Genomic DNA, 14,759 nt, shown 5'->3' on the forward strand with positions numbered 1-14,759 from the left:
TACAGTTTGTACAACTGTGAATATAAAATTGGATTCAATTTCATCCCATTTCCCTTCTCAAGAAAAACATTTCTCATATTGGCAGTCTGTATGCCTATTCTCTTACTCTCCAATACTACATCACCCAATACCAGTTTGTCCTATAGGTTGTGCCTATGCAGAATAGCAAGTATCCCATCATCCCCTATATAAATGGTCAACAATAGTTTTTCAGGGCGCAATAAATTAGGGGCCATTACCATTCATTTACACTGCCTTGTTCTTTCTCTCTCTGTAAGGCAATTAAGTCTCCACGGGAGGCGGGACTCACGCACTTACACACAGACAGTGTGGAGGATAATGATGTGCATTGATTGTGCGGGTATTGCTGTTCCAGATACTAGTTATTATTTAAAGTAGATGGCGTATTGAATCGGTAAATCTAAATTTTATTGTCCTTTAAGTGATTCTTTGATGATCAATTTCTATTTTGCAATATTTTGCTAGCAGGAGAATGGGCAGTAAGACATACTATTGTTTATATTGAAATTTTGGGGAAATACATAGTCTTTAAATATTTATCAATGTAGGTCTACCACCGTTCCTTAATCTTATGCCACAATGATGGCAGGACTGTTCTAATTTTTCAAGAGGTATATCTACATGTATGGGTAGCCAAACAGGTGTGATAAATGGCTTTGCCTCTGTGACTAGTTTTGGCAGTTGACACTGCTACCAGAATGTGTTGTTGTGACCAATGCCGATCCTGTACCATTACTATAATGGTTGAAAAAAAACAACCTAATTTACCATATTTTCCGGGGTAGAAGTCCCACTTTTTTCATAGTTTGCCTTGCCCTGCAACTAATTCCTAGGTGTGAATTGTTTTTTTTTCTCTCTCACCATTTTTTTAAATCTGAAAAACATGTTAAGAAATGCCTATTTAACCTGTTGTTCAACATCTTACTATGGTTTGAGTTTGTTCTTGGTTTCTGATAAAATAAAATAATTGCTTTTCCAAATATTCAATTCATATTCCAGTGTGACTTATATATATGTTTTCTTCTCCATTGTGTAAGTATTCGTTAGCTGGTACGGCTTTTAGTCCATAAAATACGGTAAATTGTTTGAATACCAGAATCTGAAGAAAACTTTATCCTCACATATAAAAACATTAACCATAGGTATATTGCCACAAATTAGAGCAAACAAAATCACTGTAAAGCAAAAAATATAGTTTCTACTGGTAAACATGTTCACTGTATTCTGAATTCTTTTAAAACCTCACTATAAGTAGGAATAGTTTCGTGATCACTACAAAAAGCGATTACAGATGGCATTGTACCTCTTTATATTTGGCACTTTTTTCATTCATTTATTTTCTGAACTGCTTATCCTCACAAGGTTCGTGGGGGGTGCTGGGGCCTATTCCAGGTGAATTCAGGCACAGGTGAGGGACACCCTGAATGGGTGGCCACCCAATCGCAGGGCAAAAGTAGACAGACAACAATTCACGCTCACATTCATATCAAGGGATAATTTAGTGTTCAACCAGCCTACCCTGCATGTTTTTGGAATATGGACGGAAACCGGATTAGCTGGAGACAGCCCATTCAAGCCTGGGGAGAACATGAACAGTGATGTCCTAGGATTGAACCCTTGACACCAGAACTGTGAGGCCGACATGCTAACCACTAACCGCAAGGCTGGCCCCTTTTGGCACTTTGTATCTCATAATTGGTTATGTCCCAATCTGATACTCAGTATCGGCAGTGGGGTCCGATTTAACTATTTTTTGGAGTATCAGAAAGGGTATCAGATTTGTGTACAAGATCACAACAGTGCCCACTATTCTGTGAAAATCTCAACAATTATCCAATGCAATGTTCTTCTGTATATCTGTGATACAGATTGGAAATCCTACTAGACTGTCTCAAAATAATGGAGCCATGAGATTACGTGAAGTATAGAAGGAGGAATTTTCAACTTTCAACTTCAATTTCCTGCAAACAGGAAACAGTCTTTTCCTGTGGGTGTGTGGGTGTTCTTGCTTACATCCTGCCTCAGGCTGTCAAGGAGTACAGGGACACTCTTCTAAGCATTGCACTGTCATCCTAGACTGTAGAAGACTTGCTTCCCTTCAAATATGCAAATAATAATTCGGGCCATATCGCACTACTTGTGGGAATGACAGTGATGTGGATGATTATTTTTATTTATCTCTATTCTATTTTTCCCTAATTTTTTCAATCATTCCTTTGGTTCAGCTAAGAGGATGCTGGAAAGGTGAGTAAGGGCCTGAAATGTATTATTCTGCTTACACATTTGTACTGTCTTCAAATGTGTCATATGAATACACACAATTGCTTTTATGCAGAAAAAAACTATTAAGTCTATTGTTATTGAGATCAAATCGCTGATTTATTGTTGCTGGCTTTAAATACTCGTTCAATTTCAGTTTGGACTTATTTTAGTTTTTTACTTTATAACAAATTGCATACATATTTTTGCAGTTTTTAAGGTAGTTTCATTATTTTGTGCGAGTTTCAGAATGGAGTCGTGTATATAGTCTTGCCTGGCTGTTTGAAGCAAGTTATCATATTCTCACTCACGTTCCATTTCTTCTTCAGCACGCCCAAAATAGGTGGATTAGTCTTTGAAAAGTGTGTGAGTTTTCATCTGTATCAGATTGTATATCAAGTGCCAGGCCAAGGTTGGCTTGAACAAAGAAACCTTGTACTGTACATCATGGTTTTTGTTTGTCTGCTTGTGCGAATGCAATTGTGGGTTGATTGCTCCTCTTTGTTTCCCAGCCCCTGGCCTTGCTGGGCATAGTTTGAGCTTGACTAACATGGAAGTATAAATACACTCGGCAGCCATTAGATTGGGCAACTTCAAGTACACTATTGTATCACACTACAGCACTCCTGTCACCTAAAAGAGTTTCCTGGTGACCTCCAGTGTCCCATAGGCAACATAAATTGTTTTATAAATCAGCAATCTCTCAAGAGATTCCTTAATATGTTAAATCACTTGTGACAAGCTAGTCAATTAGTCTTTTGCTGCTAAATGTTCCACGTTGTTGAAAATAAATGTTATGAATGGAAATGCAAAAATACTAATTTAACTAAATTATTATTGTTTCATACTTCTAGTTTTATCTCCTGTGCTCTTTAGGAGGCTGATGCTGATTAAAGCTCATACTTAATCAGTCAGTGTATTACCATTTTAGATAGCAGTGTGTAATTACCTTCATAATTTTAATGGTGTAAAACAATTGCTTGATGATTACCTACTTCTCACCGACAATGACTATTTTACAGCTGCGATTATTGGACCTCATGTAGTTGGGTTTTAAAATATGCCCTTTTTTTTATTAATTAATTTTCTGTACCGCTTATCCTCCCAGCCAACATCAGGCTCAAGGCGGGAAAACCCTAAATTGGTGGCTGGCCAATCGCAGAGCACGTGGAGATAGACAAGTAGCCACACTCATATTCATACCTAGGTGCAATTTAGAGTGTTCAATCAGCCTATCACGAATGTTTTGGGGATATTGGAGGAAATCGGGGTCTGGGGTGAACACGCAAACTACACAAAAGAATGCCCGAAACTCAGATTGAATGCTCAATCTCAGAATTGCTTGGCCTCTTGGTGCCCCAAATGCTTTTATACATTTATTTTATTTTATTTTCCCACGCTCACATTTGAATGACTTGAGTGGCAAATCTATTCATCATGCAGCATCGAGCCATGTTTCTTCTGACTTTAGAAATAATGATGAAAACCATGTTTGTCTTCGCTGCACTGGCTTCTAAAAAAAACAATCAGCACACTGCACAGCTGTAGTAGCGTGTTGTGCTATAAACAAGAAAGCAGTGTTTTTTTTTTTTTTTTAGGAAGATATTGTATTTATTCGTGTGTAATTTGTGTGGGATGCATCCCTAGAAAAGCCACAAAACGTACGTTTTAACACGTAGCTCTGAGGTCCTGGGTTCAAATCCAAGCGGGGCCATCTGTGAGAGAGAGAGTTTGCATGTTCTCCCTGGGCCTGCGTGGGTTTTCTCCGGGTACTCTGGTTTGCTCCCACAATCAAAAGACATGCATGGTAGGCTGATTGGACACTCTAAATCTAGGTATGAGTGTGAATGGTTGTCTGTCTGCTTGTGCCCTGCGATCGGCTGGCCACCGATACAAGGTGTGCCCCGCCTCAGGCCCTAAATCAGGTGGGATGGCCTCCAGCACCCTCTGTGACCCTAGTGAGGATAAAGCGGTTCAGAAAATGAATGAATGAATGAATGAATGAATAAATGAATGTAAGGTATACGATTTCTATTCCTATTTGTACACTATCCATTTACAATAATTTTCTTATTGCAGTAGGTATTTTGTATAAAACAAGCGAGAGAAATTGAAAAAGGACAATTGGCTAACATCAAAAGTGATTCCACCATTCGTCCTCTTGCACTGTGCTGAGGCTTGTAATAAAAGCGCAAACTTGTAATTCACTTGAGTGCCTGTTATACTTTGAAGCATCGACAGTGTAGAGCTGCAATGTGCAACATGCATGCCAAAGTGGCCACATAGTCAAATTTGAGCCATGGCATATGCTCATGTTTGTCTGCATAATTTTTGCAACGGTTGTAAAAGTAACAACGTATTTTTCAGACATTTGGCTTCATGCATTTAAAATATGACATCCAAAAATCACAAAGAGAATTGTAATATTTATCAAAAAATTATGTTATGTTTTTTTTGGGTCAAAATTGTGCAGCCCAATCGTAATCTGTAAAATCAATAACTTAGAATTTGTCAGACCTCCAAGCTGATTCCTGTTTTTTAAAACTAAGCTTGAATTTGTTAAAACACCACCACTTCACTCTACTTTTATTGAGATACTAACTTCTGTATGCTAATTAAATCTCAAGATTTTTTAACTTTTCAAAGCAATTGTTGTTAGGCAGAATAATTTGTGATAACATTTTATTGTAATGTGAGAAATGTTGCCCACTCAGCATCTACTTTTTCTTGGTTTATCTCAGAAGGGGAGAACTCCACTTTTGTGCTCTTTTCGTAGAATTACTTTCCCCCAATCGCCACATTGAAGATTGAACACGGCTCATAGATCACATTATTTACTAATATTTCTCACTGATCTTAACATTTTAACTGTTATGTGAATTAGAATTAACATTTGTGAACTGGGAAAATTAGATTATAAATGCAGAAGTTGGGAAATATTCCAAAAAATAAGAATTTGAGAAGGGCAAGGGGCAACTACTTTTCCTTTTTTTTTGGGAATATGAATTGCACCTAATGTGTTAAGTGACACATACGTTACTTGAAATTAGTGAAAAAGTAATTGGCTGTTCTTTTCTTCAGCGTTGTGTTTTCTGACTAATGACACAATTCACAGTTGAAGGCTGAGGAGACCTGCCTAATCTCCATGACTCAATCACCCTGCCTGCTGTTTCTCATGTGGGATTCCCCTCGGTGGGCCCGGACAGTTAGATAATTGAATGAGTGAACGGCTGGCTGGATTTATCACAAAACACTTCAGAGACATGGAAGTGCTTGGGAATTTTAGAGGGAGCAATGGCTAAATGGGTCAGGACCCATCAAACAATAGTAGCATTACTGTGAGAGTTGTAGTGACAGACAGTGGAGGGGCACTGGAGAGGGGGGAGATAGTTTTGGGGGACACCCAAGCTCTTTGCGCCAATTATGGACATAAATAACATCCACAAAGAGCTTCCGTGGAAATCAAGGTCAAAGGGTTAACCATGTTTTCAATAAGATTGGGCCATGCTAATGTTGCTGTTGACTAAAAGAATGAGACTAGTAAAAGCACAAAAAAAAGAGTAGCAGTCAACAGTAATTGCAGTGTCGTTTTTCTTCGGAAAATGCCTTGCGTTTCGAGCGGAAAACTTTGCTTAACTTAATTCCCTGTTTTAGTTTTAAATCCCTCTCACTTTAGACTGGCCTTTTTAAATGCACAATCCACCCAGATAATACTTGGTAATTAGTTGCATTAATAAATTAAGAATATTCCATCTTCTCCGTTATTTATTTTTAGGTACATTTAGTCAGTTGTGGCCGTGATGAACTCTTGGCTCGAAATGTTTGATCAACATGCCTGGTGGCTTTTTGCCTATCTTGATTCTGGCCTGTATAAACAAGCCATGTCTGTTGCACATTTTCAGTACATTGCAGTGCAGGTAAACAATATTAATATTAAGAGGTAGGATAATGACAGCAATGATTATGGGATTGAAAATGGTGGGTCAAATTGTTGTGCTATAAGGTGCTAATTAAGGGTGAGGCAATTATCCCAATAAATGGGTGGACAGATGTCTGTGTATTGTTTTGTTGGCCTGATTATGGATGTGCTTGTTAATTTGGAATATTCTATGCATGGTGTTGTTGACCCTATTAATTCATTCTGAAACCAAGAAAAAAATCTCTATAGAATCGGTTTCAAGCCAATTCCACAAAGGGACTAGATTGTGCTGGATTTCGCTCCAACAGACACACAGTTTGGCCAAAGTAACAAGCAGTGCCTGACTGCAATCAACTGATTACTACTCTTGTAATAACTAAGATTGGTGAAAAGGTGTCCTCTTCATTGGTTGGAAGGAAAGCCTTTAATCCACTTGTCCCTTTCTGGAATTGGTTGGACACCTGTGCACTAATTTGAGGAGCTGATTTTAACTACTCGAGAGCAAAAGACACATGAAGTCCGGAAATTCATTTGGCAATGCAAACAGATTTTGAAAATGGGTGAAAGCAGTAGATGCCTGTGTTACATCAGTTTAATCCAGCATTGCAGTTTTGTAGCTAAATGACTTCATCTATCCTTCAGCTTTTCCAAATGACCGAACTAGCAATGATATCCGCAAGTTTACTCTACTTCCCATATCTCTCTCACACAATCTCTCCACGCTGTTGTCATTCTTAATCCTTCTCATGGAATTGTGTGTCTCCAGTCATGCAAATATGCAAGGCATTGCATACTTTCTTTTGAGGTTTTCTGCCCTCTTTTGTGTGAGGCTTTTGTCACTTTTAGACATATAATTACTATATTACAACATTACCAATTGTGACCCACTAGCCACTTTGATCATGGCTTTCAACATGCGGAAATGTAAGATTTGCCTGTATTTAACCCAGTTTGACTGCTTTTACAGGCAGTGTGTGACTTGGGCATGACATCATGCCTGTTTAGTGTTTTTAGATTTCGTTGACACAATAGTTTGGGGTTAGGATATCGATCATGCTAAACATTGATATTTTATCAATCATAACGATCATTTCGGCTACAGAGTCCCACACTACACAAGTCAAAAGTTAAGTCTCTTCCTAACCCTAAGATCAGAAAACAGTTGTAGTATATTGTTTGTTAATAAGTTAACTTAAGCGAGTTATTTGTTTGCTGCTTGTTAAATATTTGCATTTAGCTTAAAGTGGAGAAAAAATAGCGATTGTAATTTAGACAAAATACTGCATGGGTAATGTTCTGGACATTAGACTAGGTTGTGACACAGTACATTTCTGGGTAATGTCTGTGTTAATGCACTTTAAAATTTGCTTTCAGGTAAATATCATAGCATAACTAGACTGCAGCATAGACCTGAAGAGGGCATCAATTCTCGATCAGCCATTCAGATAAATCCATGTTTATTCTTGTTATCTCATCCAAATATATGATATGCATCTATTGGCATATCCCGGATCAAATATAAAAATATGAATAGAAAAGGTTTTAAAATACTTAGATATGCAAGGGGATGTATTTCTATGATGTGATTTTGTGTATTTTTCGAGAAACGTAACAACCACCTTTTCTTCTATTTCAGAGTGCGGCAATGGAGGAAACCGTCATATGGGAACAGCACACAGTGACACTACACAGGGTAAGCATTTACAGCTCACTTTGCCTTTTTTCCCGTTGTCTTTCCCTATTCTTGTCCTTTTTGTGTCCTAATTGCAAAGTATTATAATGGGGTCTGAACATTTAACTCCGCATTGCTGCATGTCTTTACCCAATCATGAGTCTTCTGTCTTTGTACTGAGCGGACCAGCTGTGTGAGCAGGATGTAAGAAGCTGGAACAATAGTAAAGGAGCCCAGATGGCAGGAAACAAAGCTAAGGAAGAGAGACATCAGCATCCACTTCCTTACTACTTATTTTCCTTCCTGCTCAAAGCAAAGAGAGAGGGATGTATATGGCACTTATGAGATGTGTGATTTCATTTCTATAGATTTCACATCTAACCCTGATGGATGCAATAGGTTCTTCAGCCTCTCGGGCAAAAATAGAAGTCATACTTTTATGAATTAGTCAAGGCAGGAGGCATGGCGTTCATCAAATTTGTGCAGCTACAGCAGCCTTTGATTTTATTTTGAGTAATTTTGAAGCGTGTCCATGACAATGTTTGCCTAGATAACCAAAATAACTTTGGTGCGGTCACTGATGTTGGCTGTGGAGCTAGGCTTGCCATTGCCTTTATAGTTAATCTCTAGAATGTTGGATGGGCCTGAGGTTAGTGTCTTCTGTGCCGGGCCGTCAGGAGCTTTTGGACCACAGTCATCCAGATATGCATTAATGGGGCTTGCTTGTTGTACTGGGGCACAGTGATGTTGGTACACTAGAGGAACTTTTCCTTCCACAAATGTATATTATGAAACCCGCCTTGCTAATTCATTACTATATTTATGCACACACGTTGAGCATTTATGAATGTGTATTCACATGTCATACTGAAAATTGCGAATTAGAAAGAAATTTTGAATTACTTCAGTTGTGCCCTAGGATTGTGTTGACTGGAGTACCTGTCTAGACTGGCCTGTTTGTTGTAATCTAATTAGTAGCAGCTTTACTGAGGCTGAAGGAGTAGCCCGTTGTTGGCTGCAGTTCCTAGCCTTCTGGCTCTCTGCTAATTTTGTGGGTGCAAGTTTACATCACATGGCTTGCTTATGCAATGCTGTCTGTTAAAAGTGGAAACATGATTGGCAAACTTGTTTAGCTTTACACGTTTTGCATTATCATTTTCATCATTCACGATCAATCGATCACCTACATATTTTAAAGAGCATTTTATGTCATCATAAATATTTTGTCACTGTATGTTTTTTATGTGCAGGCTGCTGGATTTGGGTTTGGTATTGCAATCTCAGGTGGACGAGACAACCCACATTTTCAAAGTGGGGAAACATCCATTGTAATATCTGATGTTTTAAAAGGAGGTCCAGCAGAGGGAATGCTACAGTAAGCTGAGAGATTCCCTCAATTTACCAAACACGTTTTTATCTGTGTTAACTATCTTCATTTTTGATTTTTTTTAGAGAAAATGACCGCGTGGTTATGGTAAACGCTGTGTCAATGGACAATGTGGAGCATGCATATGCTGTGCAACAATTGCGCAAGAGTGGCAAAAATGCAAAAATAGTAAGTTTAACATATAGATATATCTTTGCTCTACTGTCACACTGCCAGAGTGTAAATGTTCCAGTTTGTGTGCTTTTAATCACTTTTTACATTTTTTTTTAATTAACAGACTATTCGGAGGAAAAGGAAAGTACAAATACCTGTTTCTCGACCAGGGGACAGGGAGACCATGTCTGAACATGAGGAAGAGGAAAGTGATGAGGAAGATGGTTATGAGCAACGCAGTGGTCGTGCTGGCCAGAGTGCCTATCCTGGCGCTAGTGGCAGCACAAGTAGCAATAGGCGACACGATCGTGAACGAAGCAGCAGTGGAAGACGGGATCACAGTGCCTCGCGGGAAAGGAGTGTCTCACCGCGCTCTGATCGGCGTTCACAAGCCTCCTCTGCTCCCAGCAGGCCTTCCAAGGTCACACTTGTCAAGTCGCGGAAAAATGAAGGTGAGCAGCACAACGTCCAAACAAACCGTGTTTCCCTTTTTTTGTTATTATTATTAATACTATATATTAGCAACACATTTTTCTAATATGGGAACACTGCTGTATCTTGGTTCTCAACATTTTGCTTTCCCTTGCATTTCAACTCTGAAAGCAGAATATGGACTGCGGTTAGCTAGCCACATCTTTGTGAAGGACATCTCGCCTGAGAGCCTTGCTGCCAGGGATGGGAACATTCAGGAAGGAGATGTTGTTCTTAAGGTGAGAAATGAAATACAAATGCAAGAGCTTTTAGATATAAGATTATGAAAATTGGTCACACTTTTACAGTAAATGGTGAAAAAAGCTTTTTGTTTGCACAAACTGACCATTACACCACTGTGATCCACGTGCCCTTATGGCTTGTACTGTGATCCCAAAACAGCTGTAATGGCTGTCTACTCCAGATTAGCATCAAGCATCATGTTATTTTTTTACTAATAATTTGAAACTTTCCAAGTTTCTATAGTTGTAGTGCAAACTCCCTCTTGTGTGTCATCAAAACCTACATATTTCTACCTAATCGCAAACCATGAATTTTATCATGGCTAGCTGTGGATAATGTTTACTCCTTGGTTGGTCAACAAGTGTGTTATATTTCGAATGCATTACTGCAATAAACCAATGTAACCTACTGCAATAATGACAAAAAAAACCTGTTGCTAAATTACTAACTCTCTGACATTGTCAAATCATAATTGAGCTGCTGATATTGTGCATTTCTCATGCATTGTTGTCACGTAATTCTGTCAAAATATTTAATATATTCTAATGATTCTTCGGTTTCTCAATACCTTTGTGCCACATTATATTGCATTTTTTTTTAATCCATCCCTTTCCCTCAGATCAATGGCACAGTTACTGAGAACTTATCATTGATTGATGCCAAGAAGCTGATTGAGCGATCAAAGGGGAAGCTCAAAATGGTTGTTCAGAGAGATGACCGAGCCACGCTCCTGAACATTCCTGACCTAGATGACAGCATTCCGTCAGGCAATAACTCCGATAGAGATGGTGAGATACTAGCAGACTTCAAGGGTGCAACACGAGTTTTTTTTTTACTCGACATGGATAAGTTTCAGCACTTTCTTCTTTTTTTAAAAAAAAGTCTTGTAACACATCTACAAACTAAATAAAATTATTAATTTTACAGACATTTCAGAAATACATTCACTGACATCAGACCATTCCAATCGATCTCGTGGCCGGGGTAGATCACGCTCACCTGACAAAAATGAGCCATCAGACCATCACCGGCTCTCACCTCGGCAGCTCCCTAATGGCAGGTACAGTAGTAATCATTGGCAAAGTACTGATTTAAATGTATATATTTATATGTACATGTATCAATCATCCCACCCACAGATTGGGTGCTGACTGTGCGCCACTAATGCATAAATCAATGGATGAAAACATAGCATGCATAAACCATCAGACTTCCCTCTGGAGTCATTAATCTTGTTTACTAGTTTAGCGTGTTTGAAAGTGAATTTTCTTGATTACACCTTTTAAACCAGAGGTCTCCAAACTATTCCACAAATGGCCTCAGGTTTTGATTCGAACTGAACAAGAGGACACCTTTCCACCATTCAATTGTTTTAAGCAGAAATGACTCTGTTTAAGTAATGGTCTTTAACACATTGATTAAACTGTCTGTGCGGGATTGGTTGGATCTAAGATCAGGATTCACAATGGCCCTTGAGGGCAGGTTTGGGGACCCCTGCCTTAACCATATATGGTTGAGCATATCATTTAACGTATTAGTTTTTAGCAGAGTTCAGATAAATATTATACAAATTTATGAAAAATTCTATTCAAAATGTTATTTATTTTCAATTATTTAGTTGTTTGGGTTTCACTTGGTTAAACCATTTTACCAACATATTAGCAACTGAACACTGAACATTGGCCACTCCCAATATGTGTCTGTATGAATAAGATCTAATTTTAAAGCAATTTTCATATCTAGTATTTTTTTGGGGCAAATGTGCAATTGATTTAATACAACTTGTCACGCAAATTTTGGAATATATCTAAACTAAATGACAGGAGATAAGAGCATAAGAGGTACACATAAAAGAAAATGACACGTTTACTTGGACATTTTATGATGCATCAGATCATAACCTTGGTGCACCAGACTGTTTGATGCCAAGATTTAAAATTTTGAGGTAAGCAAGAGATAAAACCTCTTGGCATAGCTCTTAAAGGCTTGAAGGTATTTGATAAAACACTACTCTTGAGTAAAACTAGCTTTTCACTTTTGTAAAGGAGTCACACACCTGGCTGAAACATGAAATGCAAGTCGGTGTCCAGTTTCATGATTAAACAGTAATCATTGTGGAAATAGTCCAGTTTATTGTGCTTCATATCCAATGTTGGCTTGCCGGATGGACAGGAAGATCATTTTGTAGCACGTACATTAGATGACAACAAATGGTGAACTATGTTTTGTGACGTGTTTGTCAAGTTTTTATCAAGAGAAAAAGCACCGTCTAGCTTGCTGGCTGCTTACTGAATTTCTCGCATATAAGCCACATTTGTCATAAAAAAATGACTGAATCAAGGGTACGCTTATATGCGCAGACTTACAGTGTTGCTATACTCTTTAACTAGTAGATGTTGGCAAATTAACATTTACCATTTGTTGGTTATTTTCTGTTTTGCAGTAAGGAAACAACCATTACTGTATGAATTAGTAACTTAGGATATTGAGCCTCATAATGTGCTTTTAATTCGTACGGTATCTCAGAAACACCACGTGCAATGATTTTTCCTAAGATTTTCTCATCAAAGTAACACATTTGTACTCCCTATTAAAACCATGAATATGGAGGGGAAAATTGTGAATCAATGGACAGCTGCTTATCTGAGGGAAATTGTGAAATTCAACAATTTTAAGGCAACTTTAAGGGTGCGGCTTCTACGTGGGGGCGGCTCATTATTGATAAAATAAGGTCCCCCAGTTTAACCGAGTGAATCATTTACACTGAATGTTACCAAATTAATGTTGCCTATTTTAAAGTTTGTTGTAATGTAGTTTCTTGTTTTGAACCAACTCGTAATTTTATTTGCGCTTTGATTTTCCTTCGCACATCAATATAAGTGATTGCAGAGTTTATAAGTCTTAAGAAAGCGTCATTTTAAAACGTTTTCATGCTATGGTTATGGCTGAATCGACTCAATACCAACTAGCATTATGCTGTCACTAAACTGTGACATAAGAGCATGTTTTATTATCTCTTTGTTTCAGGAGTACAAAAAGAATTTGACATACTTCCCACAGCGCTTTGCCAATGGACAGATGGTTTGTTTAACCTGATTGGCTGGAGGGCTTAGGTGCATTTTTTTCGATGGACAAGACACTGTTCAGTGCTTTAGAATGGTTCAAATCACTTACATCTAGCCTGAAGCAGAGTATCTTCTATTAGACATTAGTTTTATTTTATGTAGAAAATTGTGTTTCTCAAGGACTGGTATTTGAGATCCTCTTATTGGGTATCATGGTGCAGCTTACCAAGCCATATGTGTGAGTAAATACTTATTTTCATCAACTTAATATTTAACAATTTTTTTCTCAATTTTTTATTTTCTCGTAGTTTTGGTTCAGATGAAATGTGTTGCATTCTGTTAGAATGACAAATGCTTTCAATTGTGAATAGAATAGAATATACCAAATTCTGTGATGTTAAATCAGATGTAATTCTTTGTCATTGGGGTAAAGTCTGACAACAAGCCTATACATTTGTTGTACTTGATCTTGGACCGAAGCATGTGCAGGTCAGTATAATTGAATTGCGGCCAGAGGAAGGAAAAGATCTCTTGGGAATGGGATCCTTAAACATTAAGTGAGCCATACCATAGTTAAATATAACAATCCGTGGTTTTAATTCAAACTGCATCAGTATAACGTTGACTGGCTTCTGTGAAAAATTGGCTTATTTGTAGCTTGTGGATTTTCCAACTTTTTCAAGAGTCACCGAGTACAGTTCAAGTGCTGTTACAGGAGGCAGTCATGTGATCAGATTGGAATTTGACTATTGTTTTAAGTAGCACAGCCCATTCTCCCTAGGCCTTTTACTCCTATTCCCCTGCCCCCCTTAGTGCCGCCCACCTCTCTCTTCTAATAAACATACGGAAGAACGCAGTTGAACCTTTTTTATTCTTTCCAATTTTAACAGTTTTCTTTATCTTGTGGTAAAGACAGAACATATAATTGGGAAACCTTTTACTGACTCGTGACCTGTTCTTACACATTTTTTTTGTGTGCACAGTACAGTATATTTGTTGATATTTACTAAATATTATTTGTATGGCCCATGTTACCCAAAATATGATGTACCCTTAAGTGGCTGACAGCTCTAGTGGTTAAGTGAAAAAATAAAACATACACCTCTGAGTACCGTATGGAGATACATTTATAATACTGATTTTCATTTGTTTCAGCCATCGAAGTCGAGATGAGGAGCGGTCTAAACCTGGTGCTATATCCACACTAGTCAAAAGCTCTGATGATGGTGTCTTGTCTCAGGCCAGTGACCAAACTAGCTCCAGAGATGACAAACAATTACCTCCACTGCCTGGTAAACATTTTTTGCTTTTATCTTGAAGTTTTTATTCACGGATGAAGCTGGGGGCAAAAATGAACAAAAAGTTGGAATAATAAATGATAAAACAGACTTCACCAGGACATCAATTATTGTTTTAAAATCCAATGTTTGATTAAGAGCTTGAAGGACTATGTCATTCATAACTATTACAATCCCAGTGTTATTACGCATTTAAATGTTGTTGGTTGTTCCATTTTCTGAACTTCTTATCCCCACAACGGTTGCGGGTGGTGCTAGAGTTGGTCCCTGC

General features: G+C 38.1%; 1 protein-coding gene across 14 annotated transcripts in view; it reads left to right on the forward strand.

Moving 5' to 3' along the window:
- tjp1a (tight junction protein 1a) overlaps positions 1-14,759 on the forward strand; it is an 85,229-nt gene that overhangs the window by 52,158 nt on the left and 18,312 nt on the right. For 7 of the 14 annotated variants that reach the window (XM_077712535.1, XM_077712540.1, XM_077712537.1 and 4 more), the window contains 8 exons: positions 7,836-7,892; positions 9,122-9,246; positions 9,324-9,426; positions 9,536-9,863; positions 10,015-10,121; positions 10,745-10,913; positions 11,053-11,185; positions 14,346-14,482. In XM_077712535.1, coding sequence (XP_077568661.1) covers positions 7,836-7,892; positions 9,122-9,246; positions 9,324-9,426; positions 9,536-9,863; positions 10,015-10,121; positions 10,745-10,913; positions 11,053-11,185; positions 14,346-14,482 — 1,159 coding nt within the window. Of the gene's footprint in view, positions 1-2,102; positions 2,266-7,835; positions 7,893-9,121; positions 9,247-9,323; positions 9,427-9,535; positions 9,864-10,014; positions 10,122-10,744; positions 10,914-11,052; positions 11,186-14,345; positions 14,483-14,759 lie in introns of those variants that run through there. The other 7 variants (XM_077712536.1, XM_077712538.1, XM_077712547.1 and 4 more) reach the window with 2 other exon arrangements.

The sequence above is a fragment of the Stigmatopora nigra genome, chromosome 3 (genome assembly GCF_051989575.1).
Source record: "Stigmatopora nigra isolate UIUO_SnigA chromosome 3, RoL_Snig_1.1, whole genome shotgun sequence".
Taxonomy (NCBI): Eukaryota; Metazoa; Chordata; class Actinopteri; order Syngnathiformes; family Syngnathidae; genus Stigmatopora; species Stigmatopora nigra.